This window comes from Henckelia pumila, chromosome 2 (assembly GCF_033568475.1).
Source record: "Henckelia pumila isolate YLH828 chromosome 2, ASM3356847v2, whole genome shotgun sequence".
Taxonomy (NCBI): Eukaryota; Viridiplantae; Streptophyta; class Magnoliopsida; order Lamiales; family Gesneriaceae; genus Henckelia; species Henckelia pumila.
Window position 1 is genome coordinate 175,067,469 of NC_133121.1, and position 17,560 is coordinate 175,085,028.

Consider the following 17,560-nt stretch of genomic DNA (forward strand, 5'->3'; position numbering starts at 1 on the left):
TCCCGCACATACAATTGCGTCATCCTATCAAAGGTGTAATCGCGGTTATAGGGAAGAAAATGCGTTGACTTCGACAACCGATCCACGACAACCCAAATAGCATCACAATTCCTGGAAGACATAGGCAAGTGGGTGACAAAGTCCATCTTCATATGCTCCCACTTCCATTCAGGAATCTCTAAGCTGTGAAGTAACCCTCCGGGTCGTCTAAACTCTGCCTTGACCTGCTGACACACAAGGCATCGGGATACAAACTGATAAACGCTGCGCTGCATCCCTTTCCACCAAAATCGAGTGCGAAGATCCTTATACATCTTCATGTTGCCTGGATGTACAGAAAATCGACTGCGGTGAGATTGCGATAAGATCTCTTCCCTCAAATCAGAATCATCAGGTACTACAACTTGACCAGAAAGACACAACAAACCGTCTCCCTATAGATAAAAACCAGAAGTATTACTACCCTCAGCCAAACGGGCCAACTTCTGAGTCTTTAGATCAAAATTCTGAGTTTCCCGGATTTGTCGATACAACGCTGGCTCTGCAAGCACAGAAGAAACACGAATCCCTTGTTGTTCTTTCTTATGATGGAACATGAATCCCAAAGAACAACACTCTTCTACTACCTTCGAAACCGAACTAGTACGAAGGGAACTAACATAGATCTTGCGACTAAGCGTGTTAGCAACAGGATTAGAAGAACCTGGATGGTACTTGTTCTCACAATCGTAATCCTTAAACAGATCCATCCAATGACGCTGCCGCATGTTCAACTCAGCCTGAGTGAACAGATACTTCAAACTCTTATGATTGGTAAAGATCTCAAATCTCTCTCCGTACAAATAGTGACGCCATATCTTAAGAGCAAAGACAATGGCTGCTAGCTCCAAATCGTGTACGGGATAGTTCTCCTCATGAGTCTTCAACTGTCTGGAAGCATAAGCGATCACGTGGCCATTCTGAGTCAACACACACCCCAAACTCTGGAGAGAAGCATCAGTGAAGACTACAAAACCACCTGATCCGGACGGTAAAGCAAGAACTGGAGCTATCGTCACGTCTCAACTCACAAAAACTGTCTTCACAAGCATCAGACCAAACGAAAGAAACGTCTTTCTTCGTCAACTGAGTCAAAGGCTTAGCTATCTGAGAGAAATTCTCCACAAAACGACGATAGTATCCTGCTAAACCAAGGAAACTACGAATCTCAAAAGCTGTAGTCGGACGTGACCAATTAAAAATAGCCTCTGTCTTGCTAGGATCAACAGATACGCCCTCCTGAGAAATGACATGACCAAGGAACACAACTCGGTCAATCCAGAAGTCACAATTACTCATCTTCGCATACAAGTGTCTCTCCCTCATGTCATGCAGTACAGTATAGAGATGGTAGGCATGCTCATCCATGCTGCGAGAATACACCAAAATGTCATCGATGAACACCACCACGAACTTATCCAGAAAGTCGCGGAAAACTCTGTTCATCAGATCTATAAAAACAGCTGGAGCATTCGTCAGACCAAATGGCATCACTAGAAACTCATAGTGTCCATACCGCGTACTTGCAGGCACTATCAGTGATACCTAGGGAATCAAGGGGCGATGTTGCTAGACGCTCTTACCATGATTCGTTGGGCAAGTCGGAAATTGTTGTTCCTAGTCACAAGGAGTTGTGAGCCCACGGCTAGCTGTATCCCTGAACCATTGAGGGTCACACAAGTAATCGATTACTAAACCCCATTGAGATAGTTAAATTTAAAGAGTTAAATTTAATGAAAGAGAAGTTGGACTTCTTAACTAAAAGGGAGTGGAATTTCCTAAAATGACATAGGGATGGGCATTTTTGGAAATCACTGAATTCGGATTCAGAAAAATTATCTTGACTTTAAAAGGTGCAGAAATGGTTTCTGTGCACATTGGTGAAATTGGTTTATCAATCAAAGTCATGATGAATTTTATATTAATTTCTATAACAACGGGCTTAGCTTGTTGGGCTTAAGTTATGGATTGTGGGCCCTAAGGAGTTAGAGTCCTAATACAATTATAACTTAATCTAGTCTAGAAATTATCTATAAATACATGTGTAGTGTTCGAAAATTGATACAATTCATTCTTGAAATTTTCGAAATCACATATATATTTTAAAGGGGAATTTTCGAAAATTCCTCTGTCCCTTTTGAGAAAATTCGGTATGTGATTTTTGTGAAAAATTACATTCCGAATTAACAGATCAAATCTGTTTATTCTCTACGATAAACTTCTGATTGATTTCTAGTGCAATCAATCAGAGGGTTTCTGTTTTCTGTTCGTAGACCTTATTCCGGAGATTGATCGTGAAGCCATCGGTTCCCGGGATATACAAGAAGAGCATATTAAATTCTGTTGGTGTCCATAATCAAGCCGTTGCTTGAAGAGGTAAAAATTTAATTGTGATTTTATTTTTACTTGCATAATTTAATCGTAAAGTTTTGATACCCATGATATGGAATCGTTCCATATCGAATAATAAAAATTTTTAAACTTCCGCTGCACCGGGTATTAATTCTTAATTGATCTGAAAACGTTTTCCAACAGAAACTTCAAGTGGAAACAATTTATTTGGCGCCATTTGGACATCAACTATCACTTGATTAGATTTTTTATCTCTAATCACACATGAGTTGTCATCGAAAAAGATAGAATACCCACTACCCATAAGCTGTCCAACACCCAAAAGATTTTGAGTTAAATCAGGAATGAAATAGACATTATAAAGGAGCTTGATATTGCCATTACCATCAATTACTTCTGCAGTGCCTTTTCCTTCTACTTGCATTTGCTTGTCATCTCCAAGCCTCACTTTTATTTTGTATGTCTCATCAAGCTACTTAAATAATGACCTTGACCCTTTCATATGATTAGAGCACCCGCTGTCCATGAACCATATATTGCTACATGACTTTGCATCTTCTTGATAAGCCATGAACAAATTGGCTTCTTCTTCCTGCTCTACTGCATAATTCACTTGCCTATTTTTCTTCCAACATTGCTCCTGCACAAGCCCATATTTTTTGCAATAATTACAATATAGGATGTTAGTAGCATCACCTTGCTGTTTGTCTTTCTTCCAGCATTCAGCCTTCATATGTCCAAATTTTTTGCAGTAGTGACATTGGATGCTACTTTTATCACCTCATCCTCTGCCATTAATATGACCACTTCTGCCACGTGATCCGCATTTTCCACGTCCTCGATTTTTTGCATTACTTTGGTTTGAACTCTCCCCCTGCACATGAAATGCTTTTTCTTCTACTTTCTCAACAGATTTATTTATTCTTACCTCATGAGATTGAAGAGAACCCATTAATTCATCAAATGAGTATGTTGATAAGTCTTTTGACTCCTCTATTGCAGCAACAACATGATCAAACTTTGGAGTCAAGCTCCTCAACACCTTCTCCACGATGGTTTGATCAGAAATTTCTTCTCCATAAGACCTCAATTGGTTGAGAATTTCAGCAACTCTAGACAGAAAATCTTGCACTGATTCTCCACCCTTCATAAATAAGGTTTCAAAATCCCGGCGAACAGTTTGAAGCTTTACCATTATCACGTTTGAGGTACCCTGATATGCATTTTTTAATATTGTCCAAGCTTCTTTTGCAGTGTTTGCTCCCGCGATTTTGGAGAAGACTGACTCATGAACAGCTTGTTGAACGAAAAATAATGCCTTTGAGTCCTTCTTTCTGTTTTCTTTCAGTTTTGAATCTTCATCTGGATCGGCATACCCGTATTCAACCAGCTCCCACAATTCTTGAGACCTGAAGTGTCTTCATTTTAATGCTCCAGAATTCATAATTGTCTCCTTTAAAGATAGGTATTGCTGGTTGAGAAATGCTCACAACATTGCTATTAGTTGCCATGGTTTTTTAAGCAAGCCCAGTTGTGAACGAACCTGGCTCTGATACCACAATGTTGGGGAAAGATAAACAAAAACAGAGGACAAGTAAAGAAACAAGAGGAATATATTTGGCTCAAGTCTTATTTTTGATATATATTATTGAGAACTCAAAGTGCCTTTAAATAGGCTTACAACTCAACGGAAAAAATAGAAATATCTCAACAACTTTGAGATTTTATTGGCACTAATTCTACCCATTAAAAAAAATGAACAACTAATAAAAATATCAAAGACCAAGTCCACTAAATGTTTTGAATCAGTCTTCAACATTTTTTACAAGAAAAAAACATGAATTTTCTTCTCTGAGGAGGATATTAACGTCATAGAGAAATAAAATCCCTACGCTTTGATTGGAAAATTTTCCGGTGGTTGGCCTGCTAAGGATCGCATGCTCCAGGATTTCTCTGTTGTAGGGTTTTCGGGCCCGTACGTGGTAAAATTATTACTTCCAGGATTTTTATTTATCAAGTTTAAGTTGGAGTAGGACATGGCTCGATTTTGGGGGAAGGGAAGGTGGTTTCTTCACGTACATATGTTGCGTGTTTTCAAATGGACTACAAATTTTGATTATCAGAGGTAGAGTTTCATTGTGCATGTTCGGGTTTGGTTCCCGAACCTACCTATCTCGCTTTTTCAGAAGAATCATTTATACTCAGTGGATAATTTAGTTGGCAAACCGTTGAAAATTTATGAATTGACTTCAAAGTCGGAGCGTTTAACAATGGCTTAAGTTTGTGTCGAAGAGGATTTATTGAAGCCTCGATATGATACCATTTTTTTGTTGGGCTCGGTGACAAGATTATTGAGCAACGGGTGGTTTATGACAATATTCCAAAATATTGCACGAATTTTTTTCATGTTGGCCATGACGAGGAGGAGTGTTTTGTCAATGGTCGTGCTTCTCCTAAAGCTGGAAAACCAAATGACTTACGGAATGTTATAAATGCTAAGAGGGATAGAAATGATGCTTTGCTGGGCCAGAAATCTGATCAGGGTGATAAAGCTGTCGAGAAGGAAAAAAATCATGATAGGCAGATCTGGAAGAAGTTGGTTTTGAAGGGGAAACAGAAGTTAATGCATGACTTGCTAGCTGAGAGAAGACCTGTGCTTTTTCCACGCTTTCCAAATTCTACTTGTTTTGATCCTTTACTTGATGATTTAAATGATGAAACAATGATTGCTGAGACTCCGTTTGATGATGATCAACCTTGTGATGGAGTCAGGCAATGGGAGTTTAGAGGCATTTGGGAGAATGCTATTTTCATTGCAGATGGCCGCGGGATTCTTGGGAAATGTCTCCAGGTCAGATCTTGAATTCTCTGCAAATTCAGTCGGCGGATAAACTTTAACAGGGGCTTTCTGTTAAGGTTCAGAGTAGTACGCTTCAAGATTTAAGTTTGCAGGATTTGGCAGATAAAGCTCATGTTGTTTTATATGGAGAATATGAGGTTGACCGGGATGCTTTGCATGGTGATTTGTCTTGTGATAAGGATGGTTTCTTCGGTGATGAGGATGTTGTAGTGCAGCACTAGGTGTAACGCCCTCAACCAATGGTGACATTACTCAACTAACATGACCTTAATATAAGCGCGAAAAGAATTTTTTTTTTTGCGAAAGATGTATGCATACATCAAACCTTACTTAAAAAATTTCAAAGAGTTTACAAACCAAGTCACGATAAGTTCAAACATCAAATTGTTTTCTTCACTTAAACATAATAATATTCAGTTTCATTAAACTCAACACAAACACACTCATGCATCTCCCGTCGGCTTGACTCTTGGCTCCTCCTCATGTCCGGCATCAAACTCATCAACGTATGCATTATCTTCACCATTCAAGCATAGTGAGTCTAAAGACTCAGCAAGAATATGAAATAAAAATCATAAGTTTTAAAATGTCCTATAAACATAAACATAAACATAAACTCATTCTTAATTGACTAATTATATGAAATTTGTGGCAACCGTCTGATAGGCACGATCTCATCATTCATGTTGATAAACAAGTAATTGGAAAGGCCCCTTCGGAGCTTATCCCAAAGTGTCAGTCCCATGTCTTTCCATCGCTTAACTCATAATTGGAAAGTCCCCTCCGGAGCATATCCCAAATTGGCAGTCCCGTAGATTTGGAAAGGTCACTCTGACGCTCATCCCGAAGTACCAATCCCGTATTGTCACCACAAAAATACATAAGACATCAAATATTTTTGTGCATCAACATATCATATCATGCTTTGTCTTAACATCATTCATTCATGCTTCATCATTTTTCATTTCATCATAACTTCTCATTCATCATATCATTTCATTCCTTATGGAGCCTTATTGTTTTTGAAACGACCCAAACATTCTAAAATAACATATGCGGAATTTTTTTTTTTTTAATACTAAGTAAAATAGATGTACATACATGCCCATACATATATGCACAGAATAAACAGATTTAAAAATAACATAAATAAAATGCAACATTTTTACTTAAATAACTGAGTCAAACTTAAATAAAATACTGTCAAACAATCAACTTAAAAGTTTGCATGCAATAAAAATTATTTAATAAAAATAGTACTAAAATTCACCACTGGAAAGACATAAAAGAAATAATTAAGAAACAGAGTTTAAAAATTCTTAAAAATGTTCTCAAGACTCAGCCGGCGGTCACGGGGGATCACTGCATGTCCGCTCATACATCCTCACCACCGGTAGGAACTACATCTTCCTCTACATACTCACCTGCACCATATAAGTGTAGTGAGCCTAGAGGCCCAACATGCTAACATAACAAGAGTTTAAAATAATTTAAATCACTGGAATACTAATAAATAACATATACATGAATGAGCATGCTTAAAAATTATGAATTATAACTTAAAATCTTACTTAAACTTGAACTTAAATATAATCATATATTACATACATAAACATTGTTGAGCATAACACATTTTTTTCTAACATCGCATGGTCATATCCGTAGTGTAACCTTAAACTTAAAAGTTTGACTGATCAGTCTCTTAGAACCAACGTACGCGACGGTGACGAATCACCTCTTACTGGTAGTAAACTACCCTTAAATTGACAGTAAACTGCCCTTAACATGTGGAGACTGGTCCCCCTTAAATTGTCACACTACTTCAACTTCCAACATAAAATTATTTTCTAGCTCAACCTTAAACATTAAATCATGCCATAAAATTATTTCATGAATGCATGCACTGAAAATATGTCCGTAATATATATTTAATTAATTTTTCATAATATAATATACTTATACTTAAAATAGACTTTATGCATAAAAATAATTAAATATATATCCCGGACTTATTTATTTTTCATGGGTTGGTCCAGACTGCTGGTCACTCACTCTAAGCCCATTAAACTTAAACACAATCCAATAATCATACTTTAGCCCAAATAACTTAATTATACTTAACTGGGCCTAAATAAAAATATTTAAGCCCATTAACTTAATTAAACCCAATAAAGTTCTAGAATGGCCCAAAAATCCCTTGACTGGCCCAAAAATTCTCATGGGCTTCCAAGCCCATAAAAATCATTGGGCTAACTTAAATAAGTTATTTAAGGCCCAAATAAAATTATTTGGAGGCCCAAATAAGTTTCTAACTAATTAATAAAGCCCAAAATAGACATAAACTATTAAATACTTAAAAATTAAAATACCCGAGCCCGGCCCACCTAACCCGGAACCGGACCACCTGACCCGACCCTAGACCTACCAGACCTGACCCTGACTACCCAAACCCGACCCATCCCCAAAACCCAGCCCAACCCGAACCCCCCTTTTCCCCTTACTACGTTGCGCGAGCAGCAGCCCTTTCAGGGCTGCTGCCGCCTTGCTCCGGCCATGGATGGCCGGAGCGCCGCCGGCAGGACCTTCCCAGGGTCCTGCCGGTCCTAACCTAGCATCTGGTAGGCTGGTTCATGGCCATGCATGGGCCAGCCGACCCCTCTTCCTAACAGCCCTAAACTGCATGCACCCAACCCCTTCTCTAATCCAGCCTTGAACCCAGCCATCTCCAGCCTTAAGCCATGAGTTAGGCCATCCCTAGGGACCCTCACTGCACCCCCATGAACATCGACCAGTAGCCAGCCCCTTCCCATGACCGAAAACATGAGTATATGCATGCAAAACAAATAAGATCATGAGTTGTTTGGGTACTAGCCAAGAAAGTTTCATCATAACTAAAAAAAAACAGCAACGTTTAAATAAAAAATCTGACAAGAACGAATTAAATAGCTTATATGGTGTTCAAAGGAAGAATTAAACATGCCTTTCGTAATTTTTCTTGAATAACACGCGATTGCGGGAGCACGGGGACGAAGAACGAGCGACCAACTTCTAAATTTCTTTAAGGAATGTCTATGGGGTTGTGTTTCTAGGAAAATAGGCATGAATATGTTGAAAAAGGTGGGTGGAGGCGGCTGATTGTGATGGTAGTGGGGTAGGTTTAGGTTTAATAGATAATATAATTTATTAGATAAGTAATATAACATAAAATATACAATTTTAAACTCTTAAAAATACCTAATAAAATATTAAATCTGATACTAAAACCAAAATCTCGAAATTAAGACTTAAGGGATTTTTAAATATTAATAAAAGTCATTAAAATGACTTATTTTGGATAAAAATCAACCCTTAAATAAATATATAATTAAATACTAAAATTTTCTTGACAAAATACCTTAAAATATTATTTTGAGGCTCATAAAACTCATAAAATATTTTTGGCTAAATATTTTGGTATCTCGTCTGTCCACGTTCCCGTCTACGCGATAAAATAATTAAATTTCCATAAATCATGAAAAATCACTAATTATGGATTAAATGCTTAAAAAAAACTTAAAACATGCACAAATAATTTCACATAATTATTTAACCCATAATCTAAAATTCTAGATAAATAAAATCCCTAATTATGCATGTGAATTTACGTACTAAAAATACTGGGTGTTACAATTCTCCCCCCGTTAATTTCAATTTCGTCCTCGAAATTAAAGTACTTACCCAAACAACTCCGGATAGCGAGTCCTCAGGTCTGCCTCGGTCTCCCAAGTAGCTTTTTCATCCGAGTGATTCAGCCACTGGACTCTGACCATCGGTATGACCCGCGTCCTAAGTCTCCGCTCCCCCCAAGCCAAGATCCGTACTGGCCTCTTCTCATAAACTAGATCAGGTGGCAACTGCAAGGGCTCGTAATTCAACACATGCGACGGGTTAGAGACATATCTCCGAAGCATGGATACATGGAAGACGTTGTGCACTGCTGCAAGCCCTGGCGGTAGTGCTAATCGGTATGCCAAAGTGCCAACTCTCTCCACGATCTCAAATGGCCCAATATATCTCGGATTCAACTTGCCTCTGCGTCCAAATCTCATCACCCCTTTCATAGGTGATATTTTCATAAACACATGATCACCTACTGCGAACTCCAAATCTCATCGTCGAGTATCTGCATAACTCTTCTGACGACTTTGAGCAGTCCTCATACGATCCCGAATCTGAGTCACAATTTCAGCTGTCTGCTGCACGATCTCAGAACCCAGTAGAATCCTCTCGCCAACCTCATCCCAATGCACAGGAGATCTGCATCTCCTCCCATACAATGCTGCATAAGGAGCCATACCTATAGACGATTGAAAACTGTTGTTATAGGTAAACTCCACTAATGGCAGTCTAGTCTCCCACGAGCCCTGAAAGTCAATGACACAAGCTCTCAGTAGATCCTCGAGAACCTGGATCACTCTCTCAGACTAACCATCTGTCTGGGGATGAAACGCTGTACTGAACAAAAGTCTCATCCCCAATGCTGCGTGCAGACTCTTCCAAAACGCGGATGTGAATCTCGGATCTCTATCGGATACAATGGACACAGGTATGTCATGCAATCTAACAATCTCCTTGATGTAAAGCTCTACATACTATTTCAAGGAGTAGGTAGTCCTCACCGGCAAGAAATGAGCTGACTTGGTGAGTCTATCCACGATCACCCAAATAGCTGTACTCCCTCTGTTACTCCTCGAAAGGCCAACTACGAAATCCATCGTGATGTTCTCCCACTTCCATACCGGAATGGGTAGAGGATTAAGCAACCCTGCTGGACGCTGATGCTCTGCCTTGACCTGTTGACAATTCAAGCACTCTGATACGAATCGTGCGATATCACTCTTCATGTCGGGCCACCAATACAAAGTCTGCAAATCTTTATACATCTTCGTACTTCCTGGATGAATGGAATACGGAGATGTGTGAGCCTCTGTCAGGATCTCAGTCCTCAGCTGATCAATGTTTGGGACACACAATCGACCACTGTATTGAATAATGCCATCACTGACAGTAAAAAGAAGATTGCCCTTAGCCACATCCCTCTGCACCAACCGCTGTAACTCCTCGTCTGTAGGCTGTCCATCTCTGATCCGATCTTGTAGAACTGGCTGCACCGTCAACACTGACAAGCTCGGTGCATGACCACTCGAGTAAAAATCCAAATCAAACCTCTGAATCTCGCTCTGTAGTGGTAACTGCACTGTCAAACACGATACCACTGTCGACTTCCGACTCAAAGCATCGGCCACTACATTAGCCATACCTGGATGGTAGCTAATGTCGCAGTCGTAATCCTTCACTAACTCCAACCATCTCCGTTGCCTCATGTTCAACTCCTTCTGAGTGAAGAAGTACTTGAGGCTCTTATGATCCGTGAAAATCTTGCACTTTTCGCCATACAGATAGTGCCTCCAGATTTTCAAAGTGAAGACCACTGCTGCTAACTCCAAATCATGTGTCGGGTAGTTCTGCTCGTGAATCTTCAACTGCCTCGACGCATAAGTAATAACCTTACCACACTGCATAAGTACTGCACCTAAACCTAGCTTAGACGCGTCGGTGTACACCACTAACTCCTCGTGTGGTACTGCCATCGCCAAAACCGGTGCGGTAGTGAGTGCTTTCTTCAGCTGATCGAAGCTCCTCTGACAGTCTGGACTCCAAATAAACTTCGCATTCTTCTTGGTTAAGGAAGTCAAGGGTACTGCAATAGAGGAAAAACCATTGATGAAATTCCTATAATATCCTATCAAACCCAAGAAACTGTGAATCTCCGAAGCATTCCTCGGAATACCCCATTTCTGCACTGCCTCAACCTTTGACTGATCCACTACGATCCCATCTCTCGAAATAAAATGGCCAAGAAATGCCACCTGCTCAAGCCAAAACTCGCACTTGCTGAACTTGGCAAACAAATTATGCTCCATCAAAGTCTGCAAGGCTGTCTGTAGTTGCTGCCTATGCTCCTCAACGCTCCTAGAGTAGATAAAGATATCATCAATGAAGACTATGATGAACTGATCAAGATACGGCTGAAATACCCGGTTCATGAGATCTATGAAAACCGCTGGAGCATTGGTCATCCCAAATGGCATTACTAAGAACTCGTAATGCCCATAACGTGTCCGGAAAGCAGTCTTGGACACATCTGCCTCTCTAACTTGCAGCTGATGATAACCAGATCGCAGATCGATCTTGGAGAACACCGAAGCTCCCTGCAACTGATCAAATAAGTCCTCTATCCTCGGCAGTGGGTACTTATTCTTCACTGTGACCCTATTGAGCTCTCGATAATCGATGCACAGTCTCATACTGCCATCCTTCTTCTTCACAAATAACACTGGAGCTCCCCATGGAGAAAAGCTAGGACGAACAAAGCCTTTCTCTAATAACTCCTAAATCTGCTCCTTCAACTCTTTCATCTCGGTAGGAGCAAGTCTGTATGGTGCCTTTGAGATAGGCACCGTGTCTGACAATAAGTCGATACTGAACTCCACCTCTCTCACTGGTGGAATCCCTGCAACATCCTCCGGAAAGACGTCCGGAAAATCACGAACCACCTCTATCTCTGATAATGATCTACTGGCTGGTTCTGAGGCCGTGACAACACTTGCTAGGAAACCTCGGCAACCCCGTTTCAACAGCTTCCTCGCCTAAATAAGAGATATCACCTGAGGAATATCACTGCTCTTAGATGCATGAAAAGTAAACGGGTCGCCTCTCGGCGGTTTCACTGACACCGTCCTCCGAAGAAAATCAATCGAATCTCCATTGACTGTCAACCAGTCTATATCCAATATTAAATCAAACCCGCTCAACGGCAAAACCACTACATCTGCGCGAATAGAGTGCCCCTGCAGCTCCAATCCCAACTCTCGGATGACACTAGAAGTAGTAATAATCTGCCCTGACGGCATAGTGACATCATAACCACTGTCAGCAATCTCAGGTGTGATGCCTATCCGTCTGATAAACTCTAGGGAGATAAACGAATGCGTAGCCCCTGAATCTAGCAACGCAAACGTGGAGTTGCCTCCAACTAGAATTCTCCCTGCACGCAGAAGAATCCCAACAATTTCATACCACTACTAAAATTTTCCCCCAAAGATGAGTCACTAATAACCCTTAATTCTAATCACAAGTAAAACATGCTTCCTATTCTAACATGCAGATAGAAAAATCCCAAATAACAAATTATTCCACAAAGAAAAATCGAAATTCTTAACCAAAAGAAGAAATTATAAAATACTAGGGGTAAGATATACCGGTGATCAAGGAGGTATCTGGGTCTGCCTCCTTAGCCTGCATCACGAACACTCTCCCTGTAGTGTTCTTCTTCCTCGGGAAATTGGCCATCTGGTGCCCTGGCTCTTTACAATGAAAACAGACGCCTGCTCCTAGAAGACATGGTCCTGGATGCATCTTCGGGCACTTCGGGCAAGTAGGATATCCTCCAGCATTAGGGGCCCCGCCGCTAGGCTGCTGTCTCTGCTGCTGTGGCTTCTGCTGATTCGGGCCCTTAGACGGCCCAGTAAACTGCTTCTTCGCAGGAGGCTGCGAAGATGGTCGCTGATACCCAGACTGAAACTGCCTCTTACTCTGCTGCTCCCTCTGGATCTCTCTCCTACCCTCCTCAGAATGCAAGGCTCTACTGACTGCAGCCTCATAAGTGGGGACATACGCCATGCGAACGTCATGCTTGATTTCTACCCTGAGCCCTTCAATAAACTATCTCATCTTCTCAGGTGCACTGTCAGCAATCAATGGCACAAGGTGACAACCCCTCTCGAACTGTCCGATGTACTCCACAACGGTCTTGTCCCCCTGTCGGAGACTCATGAACTCTCGGATCATGCGGCTGCGCACGTCCTCAGTGAAATACTTGGAGTAAAACATCCTTCGGAAGTCTGCCCAAAGCATAGTAGTCAGATTCACTCCCCGTGATGCACTCTCCCACCATAAGTCTGCATCACCCTTCAGCATGTACACTGCGCACCTCACCTTGTCTGCATCAGTCAAACCCATGTAAGCAAAGATGCTCTCCAAAGAACGGATCCACCCCTCAGCAATGAGTGGATCTGTGGCACCTGCAAACTCCTTAGGTCCCTTCTTCTGGAACCTCTCCGCCACGTCCTCATCGTGGGACAGTCTCGGACGTGCTGCCTGCTGCTCCAACAGAGCAGTAATCCCGGCCATCATGTTTGCATTGGCCTGTTCCAATGCTGATAGAGGGTTTTGCGGAGGTGGGGATCCTCCACGCCTGTTCACTGGTCTCGGAGGCATTCTGCACCACCACATATTTCTTTACGTAAATCGACATGCATAACTAAGTACTTAAAAAAATTTCTGCTAACATAAATGCTTAAGTCTTAAACATGATACTACTAAATTATAATAAAAGCAATTAAAATTTACAGACCGGTAGCGTGGATTTCTGAGCTCGCATAGCAGTGATGACCCCTCCAAGAACGCGGCTTTGATACCAATTGAAACGACCCAAATATTCTAAAATAACATATGCGGAATTTTTTTTTTTTTTTTAATACTAAGTAAAATAGATGTACATACATGCCCATACATATATGCACAGAATAAACAGATTTAAAAATAACATAAATAAAATGCAACATTTTTACTTAAATAACTGAGTCAAACTTAAATAAAATACTGTCAAACAATCAACTTAAAAGTTTGCATTCAATAAAAATTATTTAATAAAAATAGTACTAAAATTCACCACTGGAAAGACATAAAAGAAATAATTAAGAAACAGAGTTTAAAAATTCTTAAAAATGTTCTCAAGACTCAGCCGGCGGTCACGGGGGATCACTGCATGTCCGCTCATACGTCCTCACCACCGGTAGGAACTACATCTTCCTCTACGTACTCACCTGCACCATATTAGTGTAGTGAGCCTAGAGGCCCAACATGCTAACATAACAAGGGTTTAAAATAATTTAAATCACTGAAATACTAATAAATAACATATACATGAATGAGAATGCTTAAAAATTATGAATTATAACTTAAAATCTTACTTAAACTTGAACTTAAATATAATCATATATTACATACATAAACATTGTTGAGCATAACACATTTTTTTCTAACATCGCATGGTCATATCCGTAGTGTAACCTTAAACTTATAAGTTCGACTGATCAGTCTCTTAGAACCAACGTACGCGGCGGTGACGAATCACCTCTTATTGGTAGTAAACTACCCTTAAATTGACAGTAAACTGCCCTTAACATGTGGGGACTGGTCCCCCTTAAATTGTCACACTACTTCAACTTCCAACATAAAATTATTTTCTTGCTCAACCTTAAACATTAAATCATGCCATAAAATTATTTCATGAATGCATGCACTGAAAATATGTCCGTAATATATATTTAATTAATTTTTTATAATATAATATACTTATACTTAAAATAGACTTTATGCATAAAAATAATTAAATATATATCCCGGACTTATTTATTTTTCATGGGTTGGTCCAGACTGCTGGTCACTCACTCTAAGCCCATTAAACTTAAACACAATCCAATAATCATACTTTAGCCCAAATAACTTAATTATACTTAACTGGGCCTAAATAAAAATATTTAAGCCCATTAGCTTAATTAAACCCAATAAAATTCTAGACTGGCCCAAAAATCCCTTGACTGGCCCATAAATTCTCATGGGCTTCCAAGCCCATAAAAATCATTGGGCTAACTTAAATAAATTATTTAAGGCCCAAATAAAATTATTTGGATGCCCAAATAATTTTCTAACTAATTAATAAATCCCAAAATACACCTAAATTATTAAATACTTAAAAATTAAAATACCCGAGCCCGGCCCACCTAACCCAGACCCGGACCACCTGACCCAACCCTAGACCTACCAGACCCGACCCTGACTACCCAGACCTGACCCAGCCCCAAAACCCAGCCCAACCCGAACCCCCCTTTTCCCCTTACTACGCTGCGCGAGCAGCAACCCTTTCAGGGCTGCTGCCGCCTTGCTCCGGCCATGGCCTGCCGGAGCGCCGCCGGCAGGACCTTCCCAGGGTCCTGCCGGTCCTAACCTAGCATCTGGTCGGCTGGTTCATGGCCATGCATGGGCCAGCCGACCCCTCTTCCTAACAGCCCTAAACCGCATGCACCCAACCCCTTCTCTGATCCAGCCTTGAACCCAGCCATCTCCAGCCTTAAGCCATGAGTTAGGCCGACCCTAGGGACCCTCACTGCACCCCCATGAACATCAACCAGTAGCCAGCCCCTTCCCATGACCGAAAACGTGAGTATATGCATGAAAAACAAATAAGATCATGAGTTGTTTGGGTACTAGCCAAGAAAGTTTCATCATAACTAAAAAAAAACAGCAACGTTTAAATAAAAAATCTGACAAGAACGAATTAAATAGCTTATATGGTGTTCAAAGGAAGAATTAAACATGCCTTTCGTAATTTTTCTTGAATAACACGCGATTGCGGGAGCACCGGGACGAAGAACGAGCGACCAACTTCTAAATTTCTTGAAGGAAAGTCTATGGGGTTGTGTTTCTGGGAAAATAGGCGTGAATATGTTGAGGAAGATGGGTGGAGGAGGCTGATTGTGATGGTAGTGGGGTAGGTTTAGGTTTAATAGATAATATAATTTATTAGATAAGTAATATAACATAAAATATACAATTTTAAACTCTTAAAAATACCTAATAAAATATTAAATCTGATACTAAAACCAAAATCTCGAAATTAAGACTTAAGGGATTTTTAAATATTAATAAAAGTCATTAAAATGACTTATTTTGGCTAAAAATCAACCCTTAAATAAATATATAATTAAATACTAAAATTTTCTTGACAAAATACCTTAAAATATTATTTTGAGGCTCATAAAACTCATAAAATATTTTTGGCTAAATAGTTTGGTATCTCGTCTGTCCACGGTCCCGTCTACGCGATAAAATAATTAAATTTCCATAAATCATGAAAAATCACTAATTATGGGTTAAATGCTTAAAAATAACTTAAAACATGCACAAACAATTTCACATAATTATTTTACCCATAATCTAAAATTCTAGATAAATAAAATCCCTAATTATGCATGCGAATTTACGTACTAAAAATACTGGGTGTTACAGTTTTATCATAACTTCCGTCATAACTTTCACTTCATGAGCATAAAACTTTACTCAATAACTTTATGAATGTCATAGATGATTAAAAATCATACTTTCATATTGAAAATAGGTTTCATGAATGAAACTTAAACATGTACATGCATCACATAACGTAATCGGTCCACATAAGTCATTATTTTTGTTTTTGACGTAAAACTTGAAACTTTTGCATATAAACTCTTAAATATATTTTACAAGCTTTAAAAGATCATAACCATGAATTTAAGACCCTAAAATAACATAAATAAATCATCAATTCCGAAGGCCATGCGCGGCCGCGCCACTTCTCCGGCGCCATCCCGCATGCCCTGCGCATATGGGGTTAATTGCACGCGCTCAAACTCTATTTTTCCAACGGAAATAGGAAATGTGGAAAACATGAGCATTGTAGCCCTTGATCCTGGATTTCAAATGCTTTTATTTTCACTCAAATTATATTTTTCAGTAAAAGGCTATGGGCATTCTCCCGAGATTGGTCAGTGCAGGAAATTCAAAACAGTTTATGCACTTTGGGGATATTTTAGTCAAACATAAAAAATGATTTGAACAAAACACAAAACATAATATTTGAAGATATTTGAACTAGATTTCAAATGAAATTAGTCTCATATCAATTGGAATAGTACATTAGTTTTTATATTCAAAATTGTTACTAGTGTTTCTAATACGGAACAACACGGTAATACCTCAAAACTTCAACTTCAAACATAAACTTATTTTACTCAAAATCATAACTTATAATGCATCTAAAAACTTCAAAACATCACAATATTTCAAAGGATCCAAAAACACAAAACATTCATCAATAATTTCTCAAGAACGACTTGCATATAACGATTTCATAAACATCATGCTTTATGCTCCTCGAACATTTAAAATCATGCATAAAACTCATCAACACAGATAATTTCTTATAAAAATAAATATACCTTGAATTATGGTTTAAAATTTAAAATAATTGCCTTGGAAGGAGGAGTTGATCCGGATCTTGGCACGAGCTAACCAAGAAACGAGCGGAACTAGAATTTGAAAGTGTTAAGCTTGAAGGAGCCGAGGAAGCACAATGGAGAAGAAGAATGATTTCAGAAAAATGGAAGG

General features: G+C 39.5%; 1 protein-coding gene across 1 annotated transcript; it reads right to left on the reverse strand.

The window, feature by feature from the left end:
* Window positions 1–2,545: 2,545 nt before the first annotated feature.
* Window positions 2,546–3,124, reverse strand: LOC140878982 (uncharacterized). Its single transcript, XM_073282609.1, has 2 exons — window positions 2,935–3,124; window positions 2,546–2,838 (listed from the first exon to the last, which is right to left on the reverse strand). Exons 1-2 carry the CDS (start codon window positions 3,122–3,124, stop codon window positions 2,546–2,548), a joined length of 483 nt encoding a protein of 160 aa, XP_073138710.1.
* Window positions 3,125–17,560: the final 14,436 nt, after the last annotated feature.

Excerpts from the sequence above, each read along its gene's own strand:
- LOC140878982 (XM_073282609.1), bottom strand. The coding sequence starts at position 3,124 with ATGAAGGCTGAATGCTGGAAGAAAGACAAACAGCAAGGTGATGCTACT. Across the intron at positions 2,839-2,934 it reads TCAAGAAGATGCAAAGTCAT|TGAGGCTTGGAGATGACAAG; the intron begins GTAGCAATATAT and ends ACAAAATAAAAG.